Below are 24132 nucleotides of genomic sequence, written 5' to 3'. Positions count from 1 at the left end.
GTCTGAAGGGCGGGAAGAAAAATTTGAAATCGAATCTTCAAGTCTTCAAAAACAACCACAAAATGCTAAAACGACCAGACCGAAGTAAACGACACCGCTCTCTTCCTTTTCTAGCGTCGTAGGAGGTTGAAGCTCTTTGTTAATATAGATCAGGTAATACGCACTTTGGTTCTTGCTCTGATTTTCGATACAGCTCAGGTAATACGCACTTTGGTTCTTGCTCTGTTTTTTCCGTTAGCAAGGGCAATTAGTCGTAGTTTGCGGCTAATCATCGAAAGCACTAAGAAATGAACGTATTGAGAAATCCGGTAACGAGAAAGGTGTTTCGATTTCTTTGCTGCTGGAGAGGCCTTCTTGTTTCACTGCCAGCAAAATGTGACCGCCCTAAATTAGACCCAATCCTCAGGTGCAGCGTCTTTCGTACACTGTACTTTTTTTCCGAGGCGCAGTATCGCATTATTTGTTCAGGTGTAAGAAAGGTAAAGACGAAAGCCGGCCGTGCCGTGTAGGAGCGGGGGAAATTATTGCGCTCCTCAGAGCGAAAATACGGGGCGGCGTTTCACCTTGACTCTACGCCGTTTCTATCACGCTGCACTCCGTCCTCGTGGCACGTGGTATAGCGTCACCCAATGATGTTATCTGCTGCCCCTTCGAGCCGATTTCAATGTACCGAGATTCGCGGCATATCACCGTGCCTAGGAGGATGAAAGAACAGAGCGCGCGCACAATCCTTTTTTGTGACTGAGTAGGCTTCGCATTTTATTCCGATGAGAAGATTTCTCACGAGCTTAGGTGAGCTTTTTTTATATTAACTCATCGTCACCAGCATTCACCATCAAGCTCAGTCCAGGTTATATATGTCAGAGGAGGTTTTTCTCGTGATCTTCAATTATTTCCGATTTCTGAAAGAAAAATAAATGTCAAATTCAACTCGAATTGCCTCGGCCCTGCGCACGCCTTGGCTCCCGTAATTGATTTCACAACCTGATCACTACATCCTACAATCAGACTCTGTTGACCGACTACGTTTACAGTCTTGCAGTCAGTCATTCTAGACGACATGTCATCTGATCTATGAATCATGCTCTGGCCAAGTAAATATCTTTGTCTTCATTTCAACCGCAAATATCGCCAAATCGTGTTCGTTTCGTCTGCCATATTTCCCGCATTGTCCGTCGAAGTAACGTGACAGTTAGGTACGTCTTCTCTACACGCCTATCCACTTCGACGGCTGCCGCCGCGGTGGCTCAGCGGTTATGGTGCTCGGCTGCTGACCCGAAAGACGCGGGTTCGATCCCGGCCGCGGCGGCTGAATTTCTTTGGAGGAGAAATTCTAGAGGCCCGTGTACTGTGCGATGTCAGTGCACGTTAAAGAACCCCAGGTGGTCGAAATTTCCGGAGCCCTCCACTACGGCGTCTCTCATAGCCTTAGTTGCTTTGGGACGTTAAACCCCATAAACCAACCAACCAACTTCGACGGCTATAAATTTGCATGCTATTTTGTGATGAAACTGCAGTCGCATATTTCCTTAATCTCCAGGGCAGGAGTGGATCTGCGTGAAGCGCGAGCAGGTGCAAACTCAGGGCACCTAGCGCATTTCTGTCAGTGCGAGGAGGAAAACAAAACTTGAGGGTTTGTTTCACTAGGAATTCGCAAGTTTTAATGCCATGGTTTCCGTTCTTCCGCGGGACAACAAAGATGTGAGGTGCTGGACAGCAACGAGGGCAGTGTTGCCCCGTGACTGGAGCTAGCCGGGTGTGCGGGGGCGATGACGGAGCTGGGCCGAAGGGGGAGCCGAATGTGATCACCGGTGTGCGTGGCGACGGAGCCCTTTGGGCAGTAAAGCGGACTTCCGAGTGTAGACTGAGGTGTTTATTTAGTCATACTGTTAACCCTCTGTATGAGTGTCATTACAGGGGCATACAAGATACAAGTGCAATTCTCTTCGCTAAGAAACACTCAAATACACAGAATTACAGATTTGCACAGCAATCTTCCAGGAACGTGTTCACACCTATCACAAATTTGTCTACATCTGTTTGGTCCACAACGTCACTTGGTAGTTGATTCCAAATTTCTACAGCATCGGGAAAAAATGAGTAGCGATAGACATCAGTACGTGTAATAATAGGTTGTAATACCTTACTGTGATTTTTCCGTAGGCAACGCTTCAGGGGATGTGTAACATAGTGTTGTTTATTAATTTTGACTTTATCATTCATTATCAGAAAAAAAAGTTTCAATTTCTGCTATGTTCTTCATATTTCTAGTGACTCTAACTGACATTGTTTTAGCACTGCTTGACATTGTTTTAGCGAACAACTGCTTTAGCATTGTTGTGGTGCGGACCATCCACGTGAGACGGGTGCAAAAAAAAAACAAACTAGTTCCAGGCCTAGAAGTCTGCCTGGCTAAGAAACAGCTCTAGTAGTACAGCAGCACCCCCCACCCCTGCGCCTAATCAAAGAAGTACGTCAAGCACAAGCCCAGATGCCCGTTATAGCTTAGGCTTATTCGACGACTATTCTTCTTACACGACAGCAATGCTACTATGCAACTATGGTTGCAATACAGCTGTAAATGCCTATCGAGTAAATTCCGGTCCGGCAGCTGGCACCCAGCGAAGCTACTGACTCCTGATAAAACAGCCAACTTCCATTGCTTGCTTTCATTCCCGAGATTGAAACACGAAGGTGAATGGCAGTCTGTCCTCTCTTGGAATTTAATGTGATTGTCGGGGCTGGATAAGCTGGCTTTGATAGTGTCAGGAATCAAAGAGTCTCTAGCGCGCTAGCACTTATAGCGGACACTCCCCGCATTTAGCCGCATTTAGCTGCGTGTATGCGCACACGCACACCTGGACAGGTTTATATATATATATATATATATATATATATATATATATATCGCCAGGCCACGTCATAGTAGAAGCCATGCAGTGTGCAAGCGGCGTCCGTACTCTTCGCCGCTGGAGTCAACTCGTCCTCCGAGTACGATGAAGAAGCTGGGATGCTCATGTTACCACCAGAGCACGTGGTGCGTGTGCGCATACACGCAGCTAAATGCGGCTAAATGCGGGGAGTGTCCGCTATAAGTGTCCGCTATATGGACGTTAACCCATCATCCCCATCCGAACAGCTGCCATCCTTGAACACTGGATCTAAATACCAGGCCCGAAGTGAAAACTGTGCTAGCTCACATAATTCACATTTGAGCTAACACAGATCGACCATATTTTTTTTATTGCGCCGCTCGCTTTATCGTCGAATGACGTCGCACATTAGGTGATGATGATGATGAAAACATTTTAATTGGACCTAAAACTGGTGGTCGGTCCACCTATTTCGGGAGTCGGTTCGATCTTGCAGCCGCTCGCTGGGCGAGTACTGGGCAGAGGACTGAGCGAGCTTCATCTAAAGTGACTGTTCATACAAAGTGAATTCATACAAAGTGGCTATTCATCTACAGTTACTGTTCCCGTGGCTACTACTCCGCCACTGAAAGACGGCCATCAGAGAGGCGAGTGCAAAAGGCTTGCCATCGCTTCGTACACCGATGCTGAGGTTGTTCCTCAAAAAAAAAAAAAAAAACGGTGCAGCCATTACGAGAACGATAAGACTGTCAGTTTCTATGTGCTAGTGAACTAGCATCATTTCAGCTCAACCCTAAGCTCAGTCGGCACTGTACGACTACATAAATTCTGTTGGAAACTGCGACGATCAGTCTTTCGCGTGTTGTTATTGTTGGCATAAAATGAGCGTGTTAACACGCAAATTTTCCCTTTTCACAACCTTACTAGTAAACCACAATAGAGTCAGAGCCGCGAAGAAAGCCATACGAACGCGTCGAGTTGCAAGGCTCAATAGAAATCTGGGGAAAATGGCGTGATGTAAGATACATGCAACTGCATGGACATGAAATTACCCGCTCCGGAAGAAAGTTGTTGCTTCGAATGGCAAAAACTAAAGAAAGAGCCGAAATGATCACCCTCTCCAGGAAGAAAACTGGCAAGCAGCCACTCTACAGCTTCCCATTCGCTCCCTCCCCTCCCTTTGCGACAACATTCTAGTCAGCAAGTTAATGTGCGAGTGTTAAGGCACCGTTTCCATCTACACCAGGAAATGTAGAATGTACAACCATGGCTGCAAAAGGAAAGATTCGCAACTTGTGTAGGACAACAGCAAAGCAGTCTGCTGGGTAAATCGGTACATGCGCATCCTTCACAAAGAGGCAAAAGGTGTCGTTTGTGTTTCTAGCGTTTTATTTTTTTTCACCCGTTTTCTTTCTCTCTTAGCGCTGTCTTACAAGAGTGTGAATGATAACTGTTAGCACTTGCAACCCCGCTGATAGAAGACTCTTTGGGAGGACCTTGCGAGAGGAACTACATGAGGCGGGCGCTCTTTCATGCCCAGAGAGTTTCGCAGATTCGTCAAAATGTGTTGCAAGGTCGTTTAATCTTTCTTCTTTCCACGTGAAACGCACGCGCCTCAATGTTCTCACTTCTCGCTAATACTGACTTCTTAAGATTGCAGCGCTCACAGTCAATGCTAAGCCTTCTTTTGTTGGCATGAGGTAAGCGGTGACACCATTTCTCGCTCTTACATAATATGTATCTCCCTGCAGCACCAAGATAAGCGGAGGCAGGCGCGAAGGAAGAAGAAATCGGGAGGGGAGTACGCTGCTACGTTCTTGACATTTCGGTGCCGGTGCCAACGTCCACGCATGTAGCCGCGGTCGTCAAGTGTCACGAGTTCATGCTTGGCGGGTGGCCGACAAACAGAACAAACACCACCTGCCGCTATCTACCGATGTAGGGCTGAGACCTCGTGAGAAAGTTCAACTCGTTCGAATGGTCTCTGTGCCATTCGGTGGGGCGCTTAGAGATAAGCTAAAAAGGTGTACACACACGGATAATATCGAAGTGCCAAACCTCGATAGCCAGTGCGGCGTGGACGTCACTGGAAGCGATAAAGGCAGCAGTCACGGGACGTCTCATAGCTAAGATAAGCAGAGTGGTTGCTCAGAAGAGCAGATAATCTCGCAATGCGTCGCGCATTTCTCCATTCAATAAGAGCGGATGTGTTGAGACAAGTTCAAACGATCAATCATTGCGAAGTACTGTACAGAAAGAGACGCGGAAAAGTCGTAAGGCTTAATCGTTGCATAAAGCTATAAATCATAGCAGTGTTTCAGTTAAACGAAACTCTCGAGGAGGGAAAGTAGACATGGGAAGCCGTTTCACTTCTTTGAAGGAACTGATAACAATGATAAGCAATACTATACAGTGGTGACACGCGGGGAGAGTATTGCGCATGCGCACTGACATAACGCTCGATTCGAAACGGGCTGCCTTTTGTTGAGGCAGCGGATGTTGCGTTACGAAGCAATGATTTCACAAGGGGAAGTAAGTAGCCATTGCACGCGCGGAATGAAAGAAATCTCATGCTTCCATAGATGAGTGTGCATGATGCTTCGGATGTCCAGAGGGACGCGAAAAGGATAGCTGAGTAGATTTCGCAGAAGACACGCAGTGAGCTGCTGCGAAACAGCGCTCTTCCCAAAAACCGTGCAAAGGCGCGGCTATTTCGCCTTCATGCGATTTTGTTATTTTAGGCCAGTTGTATTCTGGCACTGCCATGTCAATAATGTTCATTATCCGCCGCGGTGGCTCAGTGTTGTGGCGCTCGGCTGCTCACCTGCGGTTGCGATCCTGGCCGCGGCGGTCGAATTTCGATGGAGGCTAAATTCTAGAGGCCCGTGTTCTGTGCGATGTCAGTGCACGTTAAAGAACCCCAGGTGGTCGAATTTCCGGAGCCCTCCACTACGGCACCCCTCGTAGTCTGAGTCGCTTTGGGACGTTAAACACCAATAGACTAATAATGTTCACTAAGCATGAAACAATGCTCAGACCATACAGTGCACAAGACATCGCGATCCGTGCATTCAATCGATGAATGAGCGAAATGGAATTTTCGCGATAGTGTAAGCGCGAGACGATATCGCCCGAAACAGGCAAATAAGTCTATATGCTGCCTTTGAATGCCCTTAACACTCACCCTCTCGACTGCTCAGTGAGCTGAGCAAATGCAGCAGAAGGTGAGCTGCTGATACAAACACAGCATGAATCCGCACTCCAGGTATGAGCAATAGTGACCTCAGCTTCGTATCGTAACTGCGGTATTTCCACAACGGAGGAGGTGTTGTGCCTCTTCGATGGCAATAGGGAGTATTCACTGACGTCACCGCGGCCGTCATAATTTGTTTTCTGTGGAGCACTGGGAAAGGCCGCTGGTGTGTCTAATGAGATTATCCCCTCCTGCACTGGCCTGCACTGCCGAAGCTGCGTGCTGGGCAACAAAATGGCGCCCTTGACATCACGTGAATATCCCATATTCGAAGCTTCTTAATTCTTTCTCCTTCGTGTGACAGTTACCATTGTTTATGAACCGGACAAATTACTTGATATTATCCGTCAGCTTCATACATATCATCAGCAACTCGCACTGATGTCATGAATGAATGCAAGACTTTATTCACCACAGTGTCCTCAGAAATAGTTATGTCCAGCGCCGCTCAACGCAGCATATTTTCTCTTAAATAGCAAGTTTATCCACAACCACCCTGTTTAGTCGGCACTGCCCGCCATCCTCCGCTCATCCCCTCCCTCTCATTCAAGCCAGTTGGAAGTGAACTGCCTACAGCAGACTGTAGACAGGAAACTGGGAAAAATAATAATTGTTTGCTTGAGAATTACTGCGTGCTATCTGCGGGGTAGCGTATTCAAGTGCAAGACGGTTTCAGATAAGTGTCTTCTGTGACGAGGGAAAAAAAGAGAAACTATGTGGCAGCCACGGACACGATCAATGAAACCTAAGGCAGGTCATCCTTATTGTATTTATTATGCTTATCATCGTTACCGATTTACTGATAACTTTCAGGCTTCGTTAAAAGGAAACATCTTGGGAGCGCCGGTCGCTTAGCGGCAGTGACCATGACGTCGTAACCTTAAACAATTACAGCACGACTTTAATTAAGTATTTAGTACTATACCTCGATCTGATTTGGATGTTGTGTTGTTACTAAAATTCAGTAGAGCACTTCCGACCGTTCATTGCGGCGGGAACAACGTGATAATTTCCAGAGCGAACGTGAAAAGTTTCACCGTGCAACCGACATGTACAGCCGCCAAATCTTTACCTGGCCTGCGTGACGGCAGCGTTTTCCGTGCTCCTTCAGCTTATAACGGAGCAAACTTGTGAAAATATCAAATCTAATCGCAGGCTCACTAAGCCCGTGCTCAATATTGAGCTTGACGCAAGCTTGCTTCGTCGTAAAGCGCAGGAGCCCAGAAAAAGCGGCCGTCACACACGCCAGCTAAAGATTTGACCGGCTGTACCCCTCAAGTCTCCATCTCTCTCTCTCTCTCTCTCTCTCTCTCTCTCTCTCTCTTTCTCTCTCTCTCTCTCTCTCTCCCTCTCTCTCTCTCTCTCCCCCTCTCTCTCTCTCTCTCTCTCTCTCTCTCTCTCTCCTTGTCTTTCTGTCTCCCAGTCTCCGTCATTCACCGCCCCATGAGTGACAAATTAGCTGTCGCTTATCCTGTGCGGTGTTATCTAAAAGATCCAAAAGAGAGAAAAAAAATTCGCCGTGGCTTAGCTTGGTTAAGCCCGGTAATTGCGAAAGCAATATCAGTACCTACGCCATGGTTCAGCTGGTAGTGTAGCTGGTGGTGGTGCTTGTGGTTAGACTTGTGGTGATGCATCGGTTATACAATCCAAACCAATCCAATCCAATCCAATCCACTCCAATCCAATCCAATGTTATCTAATCTAATCTAATGTATTTTATTCTAATCTAATTAAATATAATCCAATCCAATCCAGTCCAATCCAATCTAATACAATCAAGGTCAAATGAAGGTCAATGGTGGTCACCGCTTGGCACGGCAAAGGCGTGAAAGTGCAAGTTGTATTGCTTTCGCAATAAAAAAAACTTCGGTCATGTTGTTATGAAGTTTGAAAGCGTAGGTTGTCCGCTTTCACTTACGGATGTATGTATTCAGGGTTTTTGCCACGTAAAAACACAGATTCAGAGAAAGTGCAGGACGTGAGTGACGACAGCTCACTCGCTGAACCTCGACAGCCACTGAAAGCGCTTCAAGCAAGGCACTGGTTGTGCACAAGCTTACACCTTTCATTGCCCAGCATGCCTTGTTATGCGGTAAACTATACGTAAGAGTCTTGAAGTTCTGAGTAACAGAAGCTCGCGCAAGGGATTCGAGAAACGCTCCTTAAACTCTCGTCGTGCGACGACTACGCTGACCAACGATTCGAGAGCGCCATGTTGTGTCTGGTCAGCAGCGCCAACTTCCGCGGTTATCGGCGTCGCAGGCTCGCGAGAATGGCCCTAACCTTTTTGGCGTGCCAAGTTTACCGCTGCGTAGCGAGCCAAGATTCCACTCGGGACAGTCAAATGCGGTCGAGGGCAGATTAGATAGACAGTCAGGAACGCCACAGAGATAAAGCAGCCTTCTTGGATATCTGGAGCACGAGAAGAAAAGGGGGAAATAGTACTCGGCGCGCCTCTGTTTCGGTTTACTCCGACCACGTGTCCAGATTCTGAGTTGCTGCACCTGTCTGTTTCCAGCGCACTGTGGCTGAAATGTCAAGGATGCTGAGATCACATCACCAATCAGCTCTGAGAACAAAAACAGACACTAGAGGGCCCTTGTGTGTCCCAAAAAAAAAAAAAAAAAAAAACGGAGCTACCGCCAGCATAGTTAGCGCTTGAGACGCTTCTTAATTTCTAAGTTCTGACCTAGGTGCTGCACAATGCTACGTATACCGCACAGATGCATCCTTTTTTTTTTAATCCTCTATCTGGTCAGAGGCAGCTGGAAGTAGAGAATGCTCCAAGGCGTGCATGGACACTCCGAGCATTCTGTACTGTAAAACATTTTCAAGCATTTCCAAGCATTACGACAAGTAATAGTCAGGCAAACAGACTCGGGGACAAATTATAAAGCAAGGTGTTTATTGAGCCAATTTGTGCCCGCAACAAAAATAGGTAACACACTGGCAGCGACGGTAACACAAGAGCTCGCGATACGTTCGTTGAGGCCATAATAACTGTGATTCTTGGCGGCACTTTATTAAATACGATGTTGAAATTTCTTGATAAGCATCCAGCATCATCAAGAGCCTGCTAAGCGTTGTTAAATGACACGTAGTTATGATATTTCGCGAACGAACTAGTGCCGCCTCGCGAAGATTAGATGGAATAACTCGCCCCTTGAAGCAAAGCTGGAAGTGGAGAACCATGCACTTTACGACGATAAGTGATAATACTAACTGAAAAAGCAAACATACCAAAACATCGCTGCTGTACGAGCATGACGTCATCATTTGTGGTGACGTGACGCAGTGCAGACAGAAAGCTCACGGGAAAAAAATTGGTGCTCCCCGCGAGAAAGCCTCTATGGGCTTCTGATCTAGCATGAGGGTATTTGGACTTCTCAAATCCGAGACAACGGAAGGGAGTCACGCCGCGTGTAGTATTTGTATAAGCCTTATCTCCCGAGTTTGCGCTGTTTTTTGTCAAGAAATATTTTGGGGCGTTCAAAGAGGTTTCCTCCGTCTCCACTTATCAGTGCATTGCGTTCATCTGGTTTCAAGACAGCTTGGAAAAGAATCTGCTTCTTTACAAAACGGACCATAAGGTTTTCTCTGAAAATGCTTAGAGATGGCCCCGCCGCTGTGGTTCAATGGTTGGGGCACTCGGCTGATGAGCCCGAGGACGCGGGTTCAATCTCGGCCGCGACAGCCGCGTTTCGTTAAAGACGAGACGAAGGTTCCTGAGTTCTGTGCGATGTCAGTTACGTTAAAGAACCTCAGGTGGTCGAAATTAACCCGGAGCCCACCACTACGGCGTTCCTAAGAGCCCGGGTCACTTTAGAGAGCTATGCATTCCGAATAACTGCCGAGAAAGTTTACATTGGGTGGCGACGTAACTTTACCCCTTGACGCGACGCCGTTCTGAGATTTATTAAAGTAATCATTTGTCTTAATCAGTTGAAACAGTGCTTTGAAATAAAACCATGGCCCTAGCCGAGATACGCGTCTCCCAGAAGCAACTTCTTGCCGACTTAAACAGCCTGTTATAAAACAACCAGTTAATTCCCAACGGCAAGTTGTAAGGACACTGTTAAATGGTTCAGGAGCTAGGATCGTGCAGTCGTTGGTTGTAAAATGCATTAATTTAGCAGAAGCACTGTGTGGTTCAAAAATACGAAATTGCACACCCTCACTATGGAGAAAAGGCCAAGAGTCGGACGGTGACATCTTAATGCCTAAAAACATCTTGAAAACATAAAAAGAGGAGTAGAGTTTATTAAAGCCAATCTTCAACTGAATTTCGTGACGTAGATAAGTAAGTGATGGTAGTGGAAAGGTCTTAAAAGGTATTGCTCGTGTACATCCCCCCACGTGGGTATGTGCCATTACGAAGAGGATGAAGAAGAAGAAGTGGCGGTGGTGGCTGCGGGCCGGCCATGGCGGTCGCGGTGGGCCGGGTCGTGCTGGCCGCATCGTGCCACGCCGGCCTGGTGTGGGCGCGGAGTGGTCCCACGGGCATCTCCGTGGGGCCGCACTACCGGCAGCCGGATGGGCCCGAGTGGGGCTCTCCCTCCTACCTCAAAGTTCTGCCCACCAGGTATTGGCTTGAAACACAACACCCGCTAATTTTCTCCGATGCGAAACCCTCGGGACGTCTAGGAGACACCGGGAAACCCCTCGTGTGTCGCATAGCTCTGTCTCAGCCAATCTTAGGCCTTCGTTGGTATTAATGTTCACTCATCAAGCACACGCTGCCGCAGTATGGAATTGCATTAGAAATCGCTGCAGTCCACTGCCAAACAATGCTACCCCGTCGTGCTTCTGCTAAGTCCGCTGGCGAGAGGGACCGGACTGTAGCTTAACGCGACGTGGTACGGCTCCATTTCCGTTCTGTACAAACCCTGCAACGCTGGAGCATGATGACTAACTGCACTGATCACACTTTTCTGGCAGACACTTGACACATTCTATAAAGTTTGAACTCACTGTCATCTCGCCCTGTCCTGGTTTACGACAGCGCCCCTAATACGTAGGCACTGCGTTGCCTATCGAGGCATAGGATTACAGTTACTTTGCAAACCAGCACGTGGTCACTTCTAAACTGGATGAAATGTGCATTGCCAGTGCGCCGGTGCAGCTGACTCGCCCACTTTCTCCTTTCATTCTGTTGTCTCAGTAAAGACTGATGACTGTCGTGCCTCGGACGAAGTACAGCCACAGAGTAGAGGGCCATTATCTCGGATACAGATACCTGTGTTTAGGCTTATTGTCACAGACATTTGACGAGCACCACGCTCTTGATGCGCAAATAAAATAGCGAGATGAAGAATGAAGTCTTCAGACGCCCTTTTTTCGGCTTCTCTTTCAGGGCAGAGCAACTAGAGAAGCTGCGCACCACGCTGGAGTTCGACATACTGGTGCTGGGCGGCGGCTCCATCGCCTGCGGCGTGGCGCTGGACGCAGCCACCAGGGGGCTCAGCGTGGCGCTGTGCGACATCGAGGTATTTGTCTATGCACTTACTTAGAATGTCAGTGACCTCTTTATCCGTCTGCTTATTTGTTGAAAACTCCCGGATTTGCCGGCCTCACGAGGGGAGCAAAAGTGACAGCGCTGTAGGTCTACCGCACCGCTCCCCAAACAAATATTATAAATTCTTTTAAAGTGACCACAATCATTAGACAGTCTGTACACCGTCTATCATGTGACCACGTTAGACACATTCTGCAGATCATGTGCTCCCTACTCTTCCAGATAGCGTTCTCATCAGTCAACGCGCTTACACGAGAGTTTTCGGTGCGATATACGAAGGCGACGCTGAAACTATGCATGGTAAACCACATGGTAAACTACATGGTAAACACATGGTAAACACATGGTAAACACATGGTAAACCCACGGAATACATTATGGCATGGCAGCTTATACCTACCAGCAACAACGAATCAGGTGCCATCTGGAGGCTTCTGAAGTAGGCGAATGGAGTGAACAAAGTGAGCTCGAGCACCGTGATCCTGCAACGTGTTTGCTTAAGGCTGAATATAAGATACAAAGGACAGCAATGGTTACAGCGATGTCGCACAAACACAAGAGATCATCAGAATAGGACGACAGTTTGAAGACATATAGACAGACATAATTATGTCTAGCTCATCGCGCAAAGTTAGACGCTGAACGTGATAAAATACAAATAAATGTTATCTGAAAGAGAAACCATACATAATTATAGAAAATAAAATGCATTAAAAGGCACTGTTTGTACTCATCAAATTTATTGCTGTTAATATAGCAGTTACTGCAGGTTATCAAGGCTGCAGATAACGCATCTCTTCCCTTCAGGCAGTAAATGCGGCTTAGCGACTGTCTCTGTTGTATTAGTTGCCGTGAACCGATTTTCACCAGGGCAGTAATTTGTAACAATTATTGTTCTGCTTTCCTCTGGTGGCACTCTCTCTGGTATCGGCTTACCGGTGACGTAGGCCGCGTAGGACGACGTGATGCTTGTATTTATCCATAACCACACGTACGCTGCTATTTTTGTAGCGTGCTTACGATAACCAGGATGAGTTTTTCTGGCTGACAACGGGTAACTTCATTTCAAAAGAATGAAAACTGCAGTACCGTGGAAGTTACGGACAGGAGTAAGAAACTTCCATATACAGTGCGTTTCACCTAAGACTTTACACAGTTTTTAAAGATAGGCTTTTTAAGTTAGAAAAGCGCTTTTTCCGGCATAGCATTGTCAGTGGCGCAGTACATTAGAATACAAATAAGACGTTCTAACTAGCAGGCAGGTTAACTCAGTGAATAGTTAACTTCGTAAATATTACTGTTACGTTTTTTTTTAATTATTGAGTGGCGTAACCCACCGTATGTAACATCCACATCAGTTTTTAGTATTTCTAAAACATGGTTGCCCTCGGCGCTGTGGCCCAACAAATTTTGGTTACATGATGCCAAAACACATGCGCTTTCGAGAACCTTGCAGGCAAAGCAACCACTCGATTGCACGTAACTCGTCGAAATAGCCAAAATTTGATGGGCCACAGCGCCGAGGGTAATCACGTTTTCGAAAAACTAAAAACTGATGTGGATATTTGCTTACAGTGGGCTTCACGCCTCTCAATAGTTCAGGACCCTTGTGGTAATAGTTAAAACAACCAACGCAACGAAAACAGAGCAGCTTCGTACCCCGCTGCCTCAAAGACACATCGGCCTCCGCCGCTGCCCATCGTGCTGTGCGCCGGAATCATTCACTTTTAAGCATCCGTTCTCTTCCAGTCATCAAGTGTGCTGAACTAGTTGAAACCTAAAGTAAGCGGCGTTTCCTAATCCGGCTACGGACACCGGCCGCTGTAGCGTGTTCTGTATGTGTCCTGGCCAACCGACGCATACGCCGCCATGTGAGCGAGGACGACAACGTATCTGACACGAAACAGGCGCTCATTTTCGGCACTACTTCCGTCTCGCGAAACACGCCATTTGTTGTGCGACGAAGAGACTGACGAATAAGTAGCTGTGTGGGCTTCCCCGCTTAAGACTGAAAGAGCGGTGTTGTGCGGTCATCGATCGGGATCGAAAGCGTACGGCAGACGGAAGTTAATTATCAAAGATGCACGACAACAGACAACGCAGCGTCTTGACGTCAACCGTTTTTCTGCGTGCCGCCATGCCTCCGTTCGACGCTCACACTCGCAAGGGAGGTTCGAGCTAAATAACTGCGATAAAAAATAAAACGCGGTTTGTTACGATAAGAAAAGCAGCTTATTGCGGTTACTGGTCGAGACGCGAAAGTAGCCAAGAAGACCACTCGCGCTACCTCTTTCGAAGAACAGAAGCGAGCAAAGACTTGGCACACTCAGCAACCAATAAACTTCTCCGACACCTGAATGCGGTTACTACCATGTACAAGGCGCCCTAGAAAGAGCTTCGTCTTTCTCGCAAAGCATTTCATACTTATGCCTACTCTCGCCAATGAGACGAACTGCGATTTTAAATCACTTTTGCTTGCGTTCACACTGTAACTGACATTTCTGAGTAACTTATTTTACTTTCTGTGATATATGGCCCTTTGGTAATAAATTTATGAACGACATTTTTGAATATAGCTTGGCCTCCGTGATCCGTCGTCTGCTTCCCGATCTCATGTTGCGTTCCTCAATAATTCACCGTTTTCGCCAAATGTAGCGCCCTCTCAAGAGTGCGCGAAAATTCCTCTGCTACACAGAAAATCGATAAACGCCTCAAGCGCAGCCTGATTCCGTGCGATGCCAAATGCGCATGCGTAGTGCAGGCGCGTGCTCCAAGCTGCCGCCTGTGCCTGTCTCCAACACGAATTGCGCATGTGAATCGCTCACGATGAAGCGATATGAAGAACTGAACAAATCACCTCAAAATACGGCCTCCGGACTAGATGTGGGCGCAAGCATGCTGTTATGCAGCAACTCGGAATTCTCAATATTGCTTTCTATTGCCTCTGGCATACTTGCGGCCCGAGCGCGCAGTCTGAACCTACAGCGTTTGGCAGCACGTGCGCCAACTTCTATGTTGAGCACTGTCAGCTCCTGCGAAGCTGTCCTGACGAGCATCACGAACGAAATACTCTGATTATGTGGCGTTTCACCCATTCAAATGTTTTATCGAAAAACGGGGGAAGAACATTCAATCGATCGGCGCCTTTCAGACGTCATCATCGTGAAGCGTTTCATTTAACGCTCAACAGCGAAGAGAGACTTGTGCCTGTACTCCGTGGTTAAATATCTCGTTGCATCATTATTCTTCATTACTCGGCCTCTTAATTACGGCCTACAAGAAAAACCGCTCTTGCGCAAGGTTCAATTACGCAGCCTTGTTCCGTCTTTGCGTTTATTATGTCTTTACAGCATTTATTAAGTTTTTATACTTGCGTCAGGCATGCTTTACACGTGCGGGCGGGCCAATGAAGAAACGACGCCAGCAGCCCCTGCGCGCTTGCCTTTTATTGTTTTTTTTTTATTTTACAATCTATAACCAACGAAAAGACGCCGGTGCTCTGCTAAGCCAAGAGAGCGCGTGTGGGAAGCCATGAGGATAGAACGTGTCTAATCTCTTTCCGTCTCGCGTCGATCGGCACGGCGGACGGCGTGGGACACGCACGTGGGCTGCCCTGGGGGATCGGGGGGTCTGTATTGCGCTGTTCCTCCGGGAAGGATACATCTCGCTTCCGGGGATTGTTTTCCCCACGTGGGGATTTCGTGTGCGCACGGCCAGGCCGTTTGGTGAGCGTTCAGCCACCACCACCCGGAGGAGGAGGAGGAAGATCAGGAGGAGGAAAGGCGGAGAGGTTAACCAGTAGCTGGAACCAGTTTGCTACACTGGGGAAAGAGAGGAGAGAATATAAATTTGAGGGATCTATTCCATGTTGTCTGAGGGCCGAACGATAGATCTGTGTATGGGCGAAAATTTCGATGATGGATTAGTTAATCGGTTCCCACCTGTAAAAGCAAAAGTGTGTGGTATAATGGTGGGCTCCGGATTAATAATGACGACCTGGGTTTCTTTTAACATGCAGGTGTGGATTTAAGTAAGCGAGGTACGGTATGCACGCTATCCCTAACAGAAATGAAGAAACATGGCGTGTCCACGAGAAACCCCAGCAACGGTCAATACCAGCATGCACGCACCTTCAAAACCTCCTAATTTCAATTAGGCAACTCGTAAAAAGTGTAAGGAGGCTATAGCGGGCTACTTTTGCCCCCAACTTTACACAAATATCTCAGCAAACGGCCTTTCCTTCATTTCGCGTTCACCAGGAAGACGCTGAAATGGAACACAAAGATGTTTCTCCTATTGTTTCCCATTCACGACTAAATAATGACGGCTACCAAACCCCTCTGACGGCTGACGGCGGCACCCCTGCTTGGAAGCTCACCTAGGAGGGACCGGCAGTTGCAGCATCATTATCTTCAGCATTCAGCTGCAGCGTTTAGCGTTAAATGTCGAAAGGCGAATTATATGTAAACCGAGGAATCCAAAGCTGACAAATTGGAGACATTGGCCTTTGCTTTCTGCCCACTCATTATTTTAGTAACACCCACTTCCATGCAACCATAAAATGTTTGCGAAAAGTTTGTTGTAAGCCATATAAACGCAGCAGTTTGGACGCAGGTGTACAAGGAACGCCATAAGAGCAAATCCCAGCTTTTCGGCACGAACATTACGGTATACTTCAAAAGTAAAGCAAAAAACAAAGCAAGTTTCTGGTCAAGTTTATCTCTTAACTATGTCAAGCACAGGCTAGTGATAGCAGAGTTTACCCTCGTTTGCGTTCAAAAATGATGTGAAACGTTCTTTTATCAGGTATATTAGCCGCAGTGGCACAGAAAAGAAACAACACTCCTTGTATTATTTTGTTTCTTTTTTTTTGGAGGGGGGGGGGGGAGGGGGGTGGTTGATTGGCAAGGGACACTTGTTATGTCAGCGCGTTCTCATTAATTTATTCAAGTTAAAGAGACTTCAGAATTCGGCACATGTAGCCTGGAGTACTTTGTGTGCTTCTCGAGTTAAGCCGATTTATATGTAGGTATTGTTGTGTCGTCCGTGGGGATCATTTTTAAGGAGAAATGACAAAGCAAATCAAATATTAAATCGGATTTAAGCTGAAAAAAAAACCACATTCGCTCTCACTTTACGCACCCCACCTTTTATTCGCTTGCACATTCACATACACGGATACATTGTCTCCCAGTGGCTGATGCGCAATACAGCCTGACCCACTGCGCCTCCTAAATGTTATCTGTTGAGTGCTAATTCGTTCGAGTGAAGTTGACGGACATGGTGACATCATGTTTCGCTGGAAAAGACTTAATTCAAGTGGCAGCACTGCTTAATGATGGCAGTGTTAGTAATTCATGTCCGAAGGGGCCACTACCAGCCAAAAGAGATGCAAACACAACAAAGAATACGCAGAATATAGGCTGGACTAACAAATGAAATTTTTATTGAAAGCAGACCGCCGAGTAACAGCCACGCATGCGCTGAAGCAGGACAGGTAATCTACGTATGATAATTCAAAAACCAATTTCCTTTAACGTCAGCGCTATTGACGATGAGCTCTCACAAGAATCTCCATGTTTCGCTATCTGGAAGGCCTGAAATATTTCGCGTTCCTCACGTGTTTCTTCGTGGCCCTGAATAAAAACAGCCTTGAAGCATGAGATACATTTTCCGGCACATCTGCTGCAGTGCAAGGCAAGATTACCTTCTTCTCCGGTACCAATTTTTGTAGGGTGCTTGCACATCCTTTCGATCACATACTTTTTTCTCCTGTCTGATAAGTCACATGTCAGCGGTACCTAATAAATGAAATTCGTTTCGCATTTTGAGCACACGTTGTTATGAAACACGCAAAATGGTTGCGAAACACAGTCAGTCTCGGCCATGAAAGGCATATTTGCATGCATACCGCATATCTGACGAATCAAAAGTACAGAAAAACACAATCACATTTGAACAATCACATACGCAGCACAGTTGCAAACGAGGGATGTTAAAAAGGTCACCGGAAAGTCTAGCCATTATAGAAACCGTTTTCGTCGTATATTATGGCACATAAGGAACTAAGGCTATCACGAGCGAAACGCATTATAGAAGCTCGGCGCCGATTAGTGCAGAATGCTGGTAAAACAAGTGAATTCGCTAAAAGGTCAAAGGGACAAACGCTGGAAAACACTGGCCGACCTTGACAATCAAAGAAGTTTTACGGTCAAGTCTGTTTACATCCAATCTGAGGCCAAGCCGGCCTGCTTCCACCCTCATTCCGTCTGACATGTGTGGGCGTCGACGGAGGAGGAGAAGAAGGAAAAGGCTTTAGTGTCGGGAAGAAAGGGGCCGACCGGAGATCAGCGTAAAGGAGGCGTCTGGCTAATTGGGAACAGATAATGAAAAGCGACCGTGCGTCGGAAGGTTCTCCAGAACGCGAAGTGTTTGCCTCCACTTTCGTTGGCGAGCGTAGGTGGTCGGATTCGGACACCTACGCTCTGACTCTGTTTGGAAGGGTGCAGCGTGAGCAGAAAAGGAGAACCGTCGAGGAAGATCGACAGGCATCTCTACGCGACTGCTGTGCGGGCGCGCACGATCACACGACGCGAGTAAAGGGAAAATAGTCACGTTGCTTCTGAAGCGTCCGTTATCGTTACTGGTCAGGATGCGCGGAGTGGCCCTCAACAAAGAGTTCAAACGGGACAAGTCGCAAGACCGGCGCAGCGTTCTGTGTCGAGACTGGTCAGAGAAAGAAAACTGGCGATCCACAAAGCTGATTTGCGGAAAAACAGCGCTGTGAACTTTGCACCGTGCCTTAACCGATGCAATCTCCAAATGTCGACAACAGTGCACGATTATGGCGAGAGTAAAAATGAATGCCACCGCGCTTGTCACGCACATGCCCACAAGCAACGGTTAGCGGTTTCAATTTGCCCCTGTACGGAGATATTGGTGAACGCAAAAGAACCTCATGCAGGTGATCGTAATTCGTCTCTGGTCTGTTCCCGTAAAGCGTGCCTCCTAGTCCGGAAATGCAGAAACAGTTTTTGTTTTTTCAAACAGTATTACGTGAAAAATGCTGAGACTTATTCAGGACAGCCGCACACAGGAATAGCGAGCTGTACTTTTTCTTTGATCACATCAAGAATACGCAAGCCAAGGAAATCTTGACAAAACTTGTTCAGTTTGCACTGTTGCCACCATGTGCCACGTGGCGCTGAACACTCAGAAGTAGCGCGGGAATTTCGGATGTTCGGTCCATCCCATTAATTTTCTATGGCCGTCAAAATAGCCGATGTGAGCGCAGAACTATTTTGCAGCGAGTAGCAAGAGCCGTCCATGGTAGTCACCATGCTCGCGCAAAATTTCACCCCACTCTGTAGTTTTCTCAAATTTGCAAGTTAAAAATATCCCCATTTAGTTACATGGGGTTGGCTACTTGACGCGAACAGATGACACCAATTTTTGGTACCTAGGAATGCTGCAAATGATAATTGATGTGTAGTGCTGCGCAAAGATTACGTTTCCTGAATGTTTCGAAAGGACGAAAAAAAGATTGTCTTTATGCTCAAGGTGCCTGTCCAGTGTTGGGTGGCAATATATTTCAGTACGCGCCGCTTGCAAACTAGAATTTAACTACTTCTCTTACATAAGGCCAAAGCGTATGCCAGTAGACATGCAGTTCTTGTGATAGACAAAGCTGGGTGAACTTTTTACATCACTCTCTATTCGCGAATGTCTCCCCGCGCCTCACGAGCAATGACGCTAGAAAGTTCGCGGGCGAGAACCACAAAAATTCTGTTATGTAAGCGCTCGTCGAATGACTTCTCGTCGAATGTCATGGTTGCTAGAGCTATTACCTCGTTGGCATCCACCGTCGCCGTCGCTGATGCACAGAGGGATCCGGTTTTCCTATAGCCACGCTAACGTGCACTAATACAAAAAGGAACAGAAGGTACGAGGCATAAACTATAGTTTATGCCTAATACATTTTGTATGAGGCCATATGAAGCCATTCAGGGTTTATATCAGTTTACGCTCTATGTGGTGTAAACTAATATAAACCCTGAATGACGCCTCTAGCAAGTTTGCTTTAGTTTTTCACGAATACGGTACGCCAAAACAGGTTGTTAGCTGTTGACTTGTACGGCATCAATGGGCGCCAACGTGGTCAGCTACGGGCGTAATTCCCTTTCCCCGGTCCGTCGTTCGCATAGCAAATTCACATGACACACTGTCACGAGTGATATGACCGATGACTCGTGTGACAGAAGTACTGGCTCAAAGGTCCTATTCGACCGCCTACACATGACCATGACCCCATGCACATACATGAACCCCATGACCACCCTTACCCAACATATGGCCCTTTATCAGCTCAGGCTAAACCTAAATAAGCAAGCTAAGCTGAGCAGGCTAAAGCATGAGCTAATCATTTGTGTTTGAATAAATAGAAAAGAAAAATCATCTCGTTGTCCCGTAAGAAACAGCCTTTGCGTTACAGCTATCATTTAGAAAATACCTCTCGCGCTGAACGAACCAAACGCTTGGTTGCGCTTGTCAATCACAAACTCACTGCTGCCCAACTGCTGGAAGCGTAGATTCTTTATTTTGTCACGATTTGATAATTTCTTTGAACTTTTCATGCTCATTAAATAGAGTTTTGTTCTCCTGACAATATTGCGCCTGCGCGGTGTTTTTTGGGCATGAATTAAGGACTGAAATGAAAAGTGCAAGTTTCCCTTCGTTTTTTTTTTTTCTGTATGCGTGATTTTTGCCCAAAGTATTGTTTCCTGCGCCCAAAATTAGGGCTATAAATACAGGACAGAAAATATGGCATGTATAGAGGGACTGGATTCCACGTTTTTTTCACAGCGGAGTTTCATCATACCAAGACAGCGTCTTGCAGTATCACAAAGACTTGTCCTTACATAAGTGCTTCGTGCGCATAACCGCTAACAGAGCACAAGTTGCACGATGCAGCAATAAAAATACATATCCGTAGACACACGGGTACATATGCGCGACATGGAGTGTTTGCGGTCAGGTATGATTTCACTTTCTCAGTTTGCTGCCTTCGAAAAAAAAATGTGCCACTCGCTTCTTATGTGGCGGATCTTTCATGGAAAAGTACCCATGCTTTTCTTGGAAAACCGCTTCCACTCCAGATTGCACACTCCGGCCAGACCTCAACCCTGCCGGTGTCTGCGCAAGCAAGCAGATTAATTTCGCAGAGGCTTTGCTCAAAAAAGCGTTCGGTTCATGCCAGAGGAGAGGCAAGCAAGCAAGGAGGGATATGATGCAAGTTGTAAACATCGCATCGCCACTGTGTTTAGACGTTTGGCAACCCTGGATCATGCTCGGGAACTGGTCGCATATTGTGGGTCCTTCTGGGCTTCTTTTGCCGATGTTCTTGACTCACGCGGTGTGGCACTTCTTGGCAGATTGATTCTTTGTTTTGATCATTTTCCTAAACAGATGCATACAGGATTTTCTCTGCGTCAAAGAGCTTCGGCGTCATAATAGGTCGTAACCGAAGAATCTGTCCTAACGAGCGTAAGTGCCGAAAAATGAAAATACAAATGAGAAGCGGCAGCTGGGTAAATCGCGCGCTTGTACCGTAATTGCCATTTAGCATCAGCCAGAAAATTGGAGCTGTACCGGCAAGCTGTGCGGTAACGGTGTCGTGGCGAAACTGCCGACGTAAATCGACCCATTGGAAGAGAGGAAGAAGCGCCTCCTGCGCATGCGCAACAGGGTAAATCGACGGTGAACGTTACCGGACCCGTTGCGCCCTGCAAGCCTCATCGCGTTCGTCTGGTCCCCGTTTCCACATAGACGATTGCGCCACGGCGGGTGCGGCGGCGGCAGCAACTGTAAAGGCAGGAAAGGCGCCATCCGGGGCGAGACGCTCTCCTTATAATAGCAGTCAATTTCCTCTCCCCTTCAAACTCATCGACCTTGCATCACATTGTCTCGCAAGTAGCCGCGCCGGCTCGCTGTCGGGTTGCGTCGCGCTGTCTTCGAAGCGTCGCCGCGCGGTGCCGCTGCAGTCGGTGCTCGACCGAGCCGTTGTGCCGCGCTTGAGGAACTCGACGGTTGCGTCAGCGTCTTCAGGGTAGAGCTGTAGCTGCGTGGAGGAGATGATGCCCACTACTAGCTGCCGTGTTCTCTTTCGTAGATTCCTAAGTTATCGGATACGTGATGCCAGTCAGTGCATAAACTTTCACCCCCGTATATTCCACGCTTATTCGGGCAAAGCAAATTTATAAACAACGGAAATCAAGGACGCCGCTATTCCAGTACGTTCACAAATACCCTCGGTTCAAGCACTTGCTAAACAATCAATTAATTGCCATCCCAAATAGAGATGAATAAATGCTCCTATATTAAGACACCTTTTTTGATTGTGTGGCCATTACACCTTAATTATTTTCAATAAATACTCTTATCGCTTTGTTCATTTCCGCCGTTATCACAAAACTCAACTATTGTGCGATGACGCAAGAGCCACAGCGGGCATGTTCTAATGGAGAGCAGGCTGATGCGTGCATTTGAAAGGAAAAATGCGATCCGCAATTGAGCGGCTTACGTAATGAACGGGGAAAAAGCCACTCCATCATCCCTATGTATTGGCCAGTTTTGAGTTGCGCAACAGCCTGCGGGAAGTCCTTTCTTCCCCACAGAAAGATGTTCTGGGGATCGTCACTGTTTTTTTTTTCTCATATCTCTCCAAGATCCAGGGCTTCGGAGAGGATGTCAGAGCAACTGTACTCATCATAATTGTATACTTAATCGAAAGCACGAATCTCGGGTCTGCTTTGATTAGTGCCCAATATCAATGGAGAGGCAGAGTAAAAGTAACGTTTCCTTCTTGTTTTTCTGACCAGTGCTACGAGAGCAATCACGCATGACCGCATTCGCGGTCCTCGTTACGCAACGGCCCATAAAGGTGGCAACAAGTTTCTGCCAAACGGCTCCGGCGCATGCGCGCAGCTCAACATAATCCTTTTAGGTGGCAGTGCAGCCAAGTTTCTTTTTTTTTTTTCCTTAAAGGTCAGTTTCATAGCTCTCTAAATGCCGCATCCTCCCGGCACAAAAACGAAAAAGTGAAAGTGATCACCTGCAGTCTCGATGTGCCCTTTCACCTTTGGTTCCTTTCATTTCTCGTCGTTCTTCGTTTGGCGAAGAAGCAACGACATCATCTCCGGCAAGCGGACTTCCCTTTGCGCAGGCCTGTAATGAGGAAAAGCCTCTTACCGTAACTGCTGACGCACGAGCCATTTGTTCGTCCCCGTCGCCGTAACTAGAAGACTCTCGAAATTAAGGGAAAAGACATGATCCAATAGGCTTTCCCAGCAGCTATGTGCACTTCGGTGTACGTGCCTGTCGACTGTTAAATACAATCTATTGCTCATGTTAATCATATCAAGGTGGTCTGGTATAACGCCTTGACATTCCGCCCCATGACGGCGTACGCATGACGGTTATCTGTGTTCATCATTTTAAACAAGTGTTTCTGAGAAAATAAAAAACCGTGCGCACAGAGCAGGATGTAACGGTAACCAAGATAAGCTGATTATTCGCCACTGGACGATGTTTTTGTCAGCGTGGCTTGCTAGATGGCCCATTAAAAAGGCGCAAAGTCAAGCCCTTCTGCCGGCTTTTCCAAGCGTACTCAACCAAATGCGATCTTTTGCATAAGCGTTGTTCGTCGAAGTAGCTCCATACCTCTGCCAGCCTTCATATGATCATTTGTGTGCACGCGGTAGCAGAGTACTTATCGGGCCACAGGATGATGACGCTTGTCAGTTCTAAGCGATGTCCTCAAACTGGGGAGCTTTTTTCTCGTTGTCATTCGCGTCTCGTTCACGACGGTGAAAGTGAACTTTTCATGCTCTCAGAGGCATTGATGGCGTCGTTGGGTCAGCCCGGCCACATTAACTATACGAGCTTCAGACAGAATTGATGGGGTAATTGCCATTTCGTGTTACATGTATGGCGCCAGCATCTCAGGACATCATCCCGAAATCACCGCTCTTAAACCAGCGTGAAGTCTCGCGGGCCGCCATGAGGGTGATGCCTTTCCAAGTGCAGCGCATGTGGCCCAAAAATACGATGCTTAGTCGAGAACCTGCGGTATTTATGTGGTGCGATTGACAGTGAAGTCCGTGCTGCGTACGCATGCAGCAGTAGGGCCTCAAGGCGGACTGAACGTTCAGGCCACTGACTATATAATCGGTAGGACAGAGCCCTTGACGAGCGCGACTCCCGCAGGACTTCGGTGCCGGTGCCAGCACTCGTGGAAGCAAACTTCTGCCAGCTACCGCACGCGGATACAACGAACCCATGGTACCATTCCACCTGAAGCTATTCAGGGGCAACAACCAGGTAAGGAAGCACACGTTTTCAGCCCCGCTCGCCTCAACGATCGTTTACATTTACAGTTGTAGCGCCCGTTCCTGCGTTTTTCGTCGGTGTAGTAGCAGCAGTAGTCGGTGTAA

At 47.3% G+C, this 24132-nt stretch overlaps 1 protein-coding gene across 2 annotated transcripts in view; it reads left to right on the top strand.

The window, feature by feature from the left end:
- The first annotated feature begins 19 nt into the window (after nucleotides 1-19).
- The window catches only part of LOC149340336 (putative glycerol-3-phosphate dehydrogenase, mitochondrial), a 51086-nt gene continuing 26973 nt past the window's right edge, over nucleotides 20-24132 (top strand). Inside the window, exons 1-3 of one of the 2 annotated variants that reach the window (XM_089549104.1) lie at nucleotides 20-792; nucleotides 11480-11612; nucleotides 23906-24019. In XM_089549104.1, coding sequence (XP_089405230.1) covers nucleotides 23978-24019 — 42 coding nt within the window. In that variant the 5' untranslated portion in view covers nucleotides 20-792; nucleotides 11480-11612; nucleotides 23906-23977. Of the gene's footprint in view, nucleotides 793-10155; nucleotides 10709-11479; nucleotides 11613-23905; nucleotides 24020-24132 lie in introns of those variants that run through there. The other variant, XM_089549106.1, reaches the window with a different exon arrangement.

The sequence above is a fragment of the Amblyomma mixtum genome, chromosome 6 (genome assembly GCF_055824585.1).
Source record: "Amblyomma mixtum isolate Tamu chromosome 6, ASM5582458v1, whole genome shotgun sequence".
Taxonomy (NCBI): Eukaryota; Metazoa; Arthropoda; class Arachnida; order Ixodida; family Ixodidae; genus Amblyomma; species Amblyomma mixtum.
The sequence above is the reverse complement of the archived record's forward strand: the minus strand, read 5'-3'. Positions and strand labels throughout refer to the sequence as shown.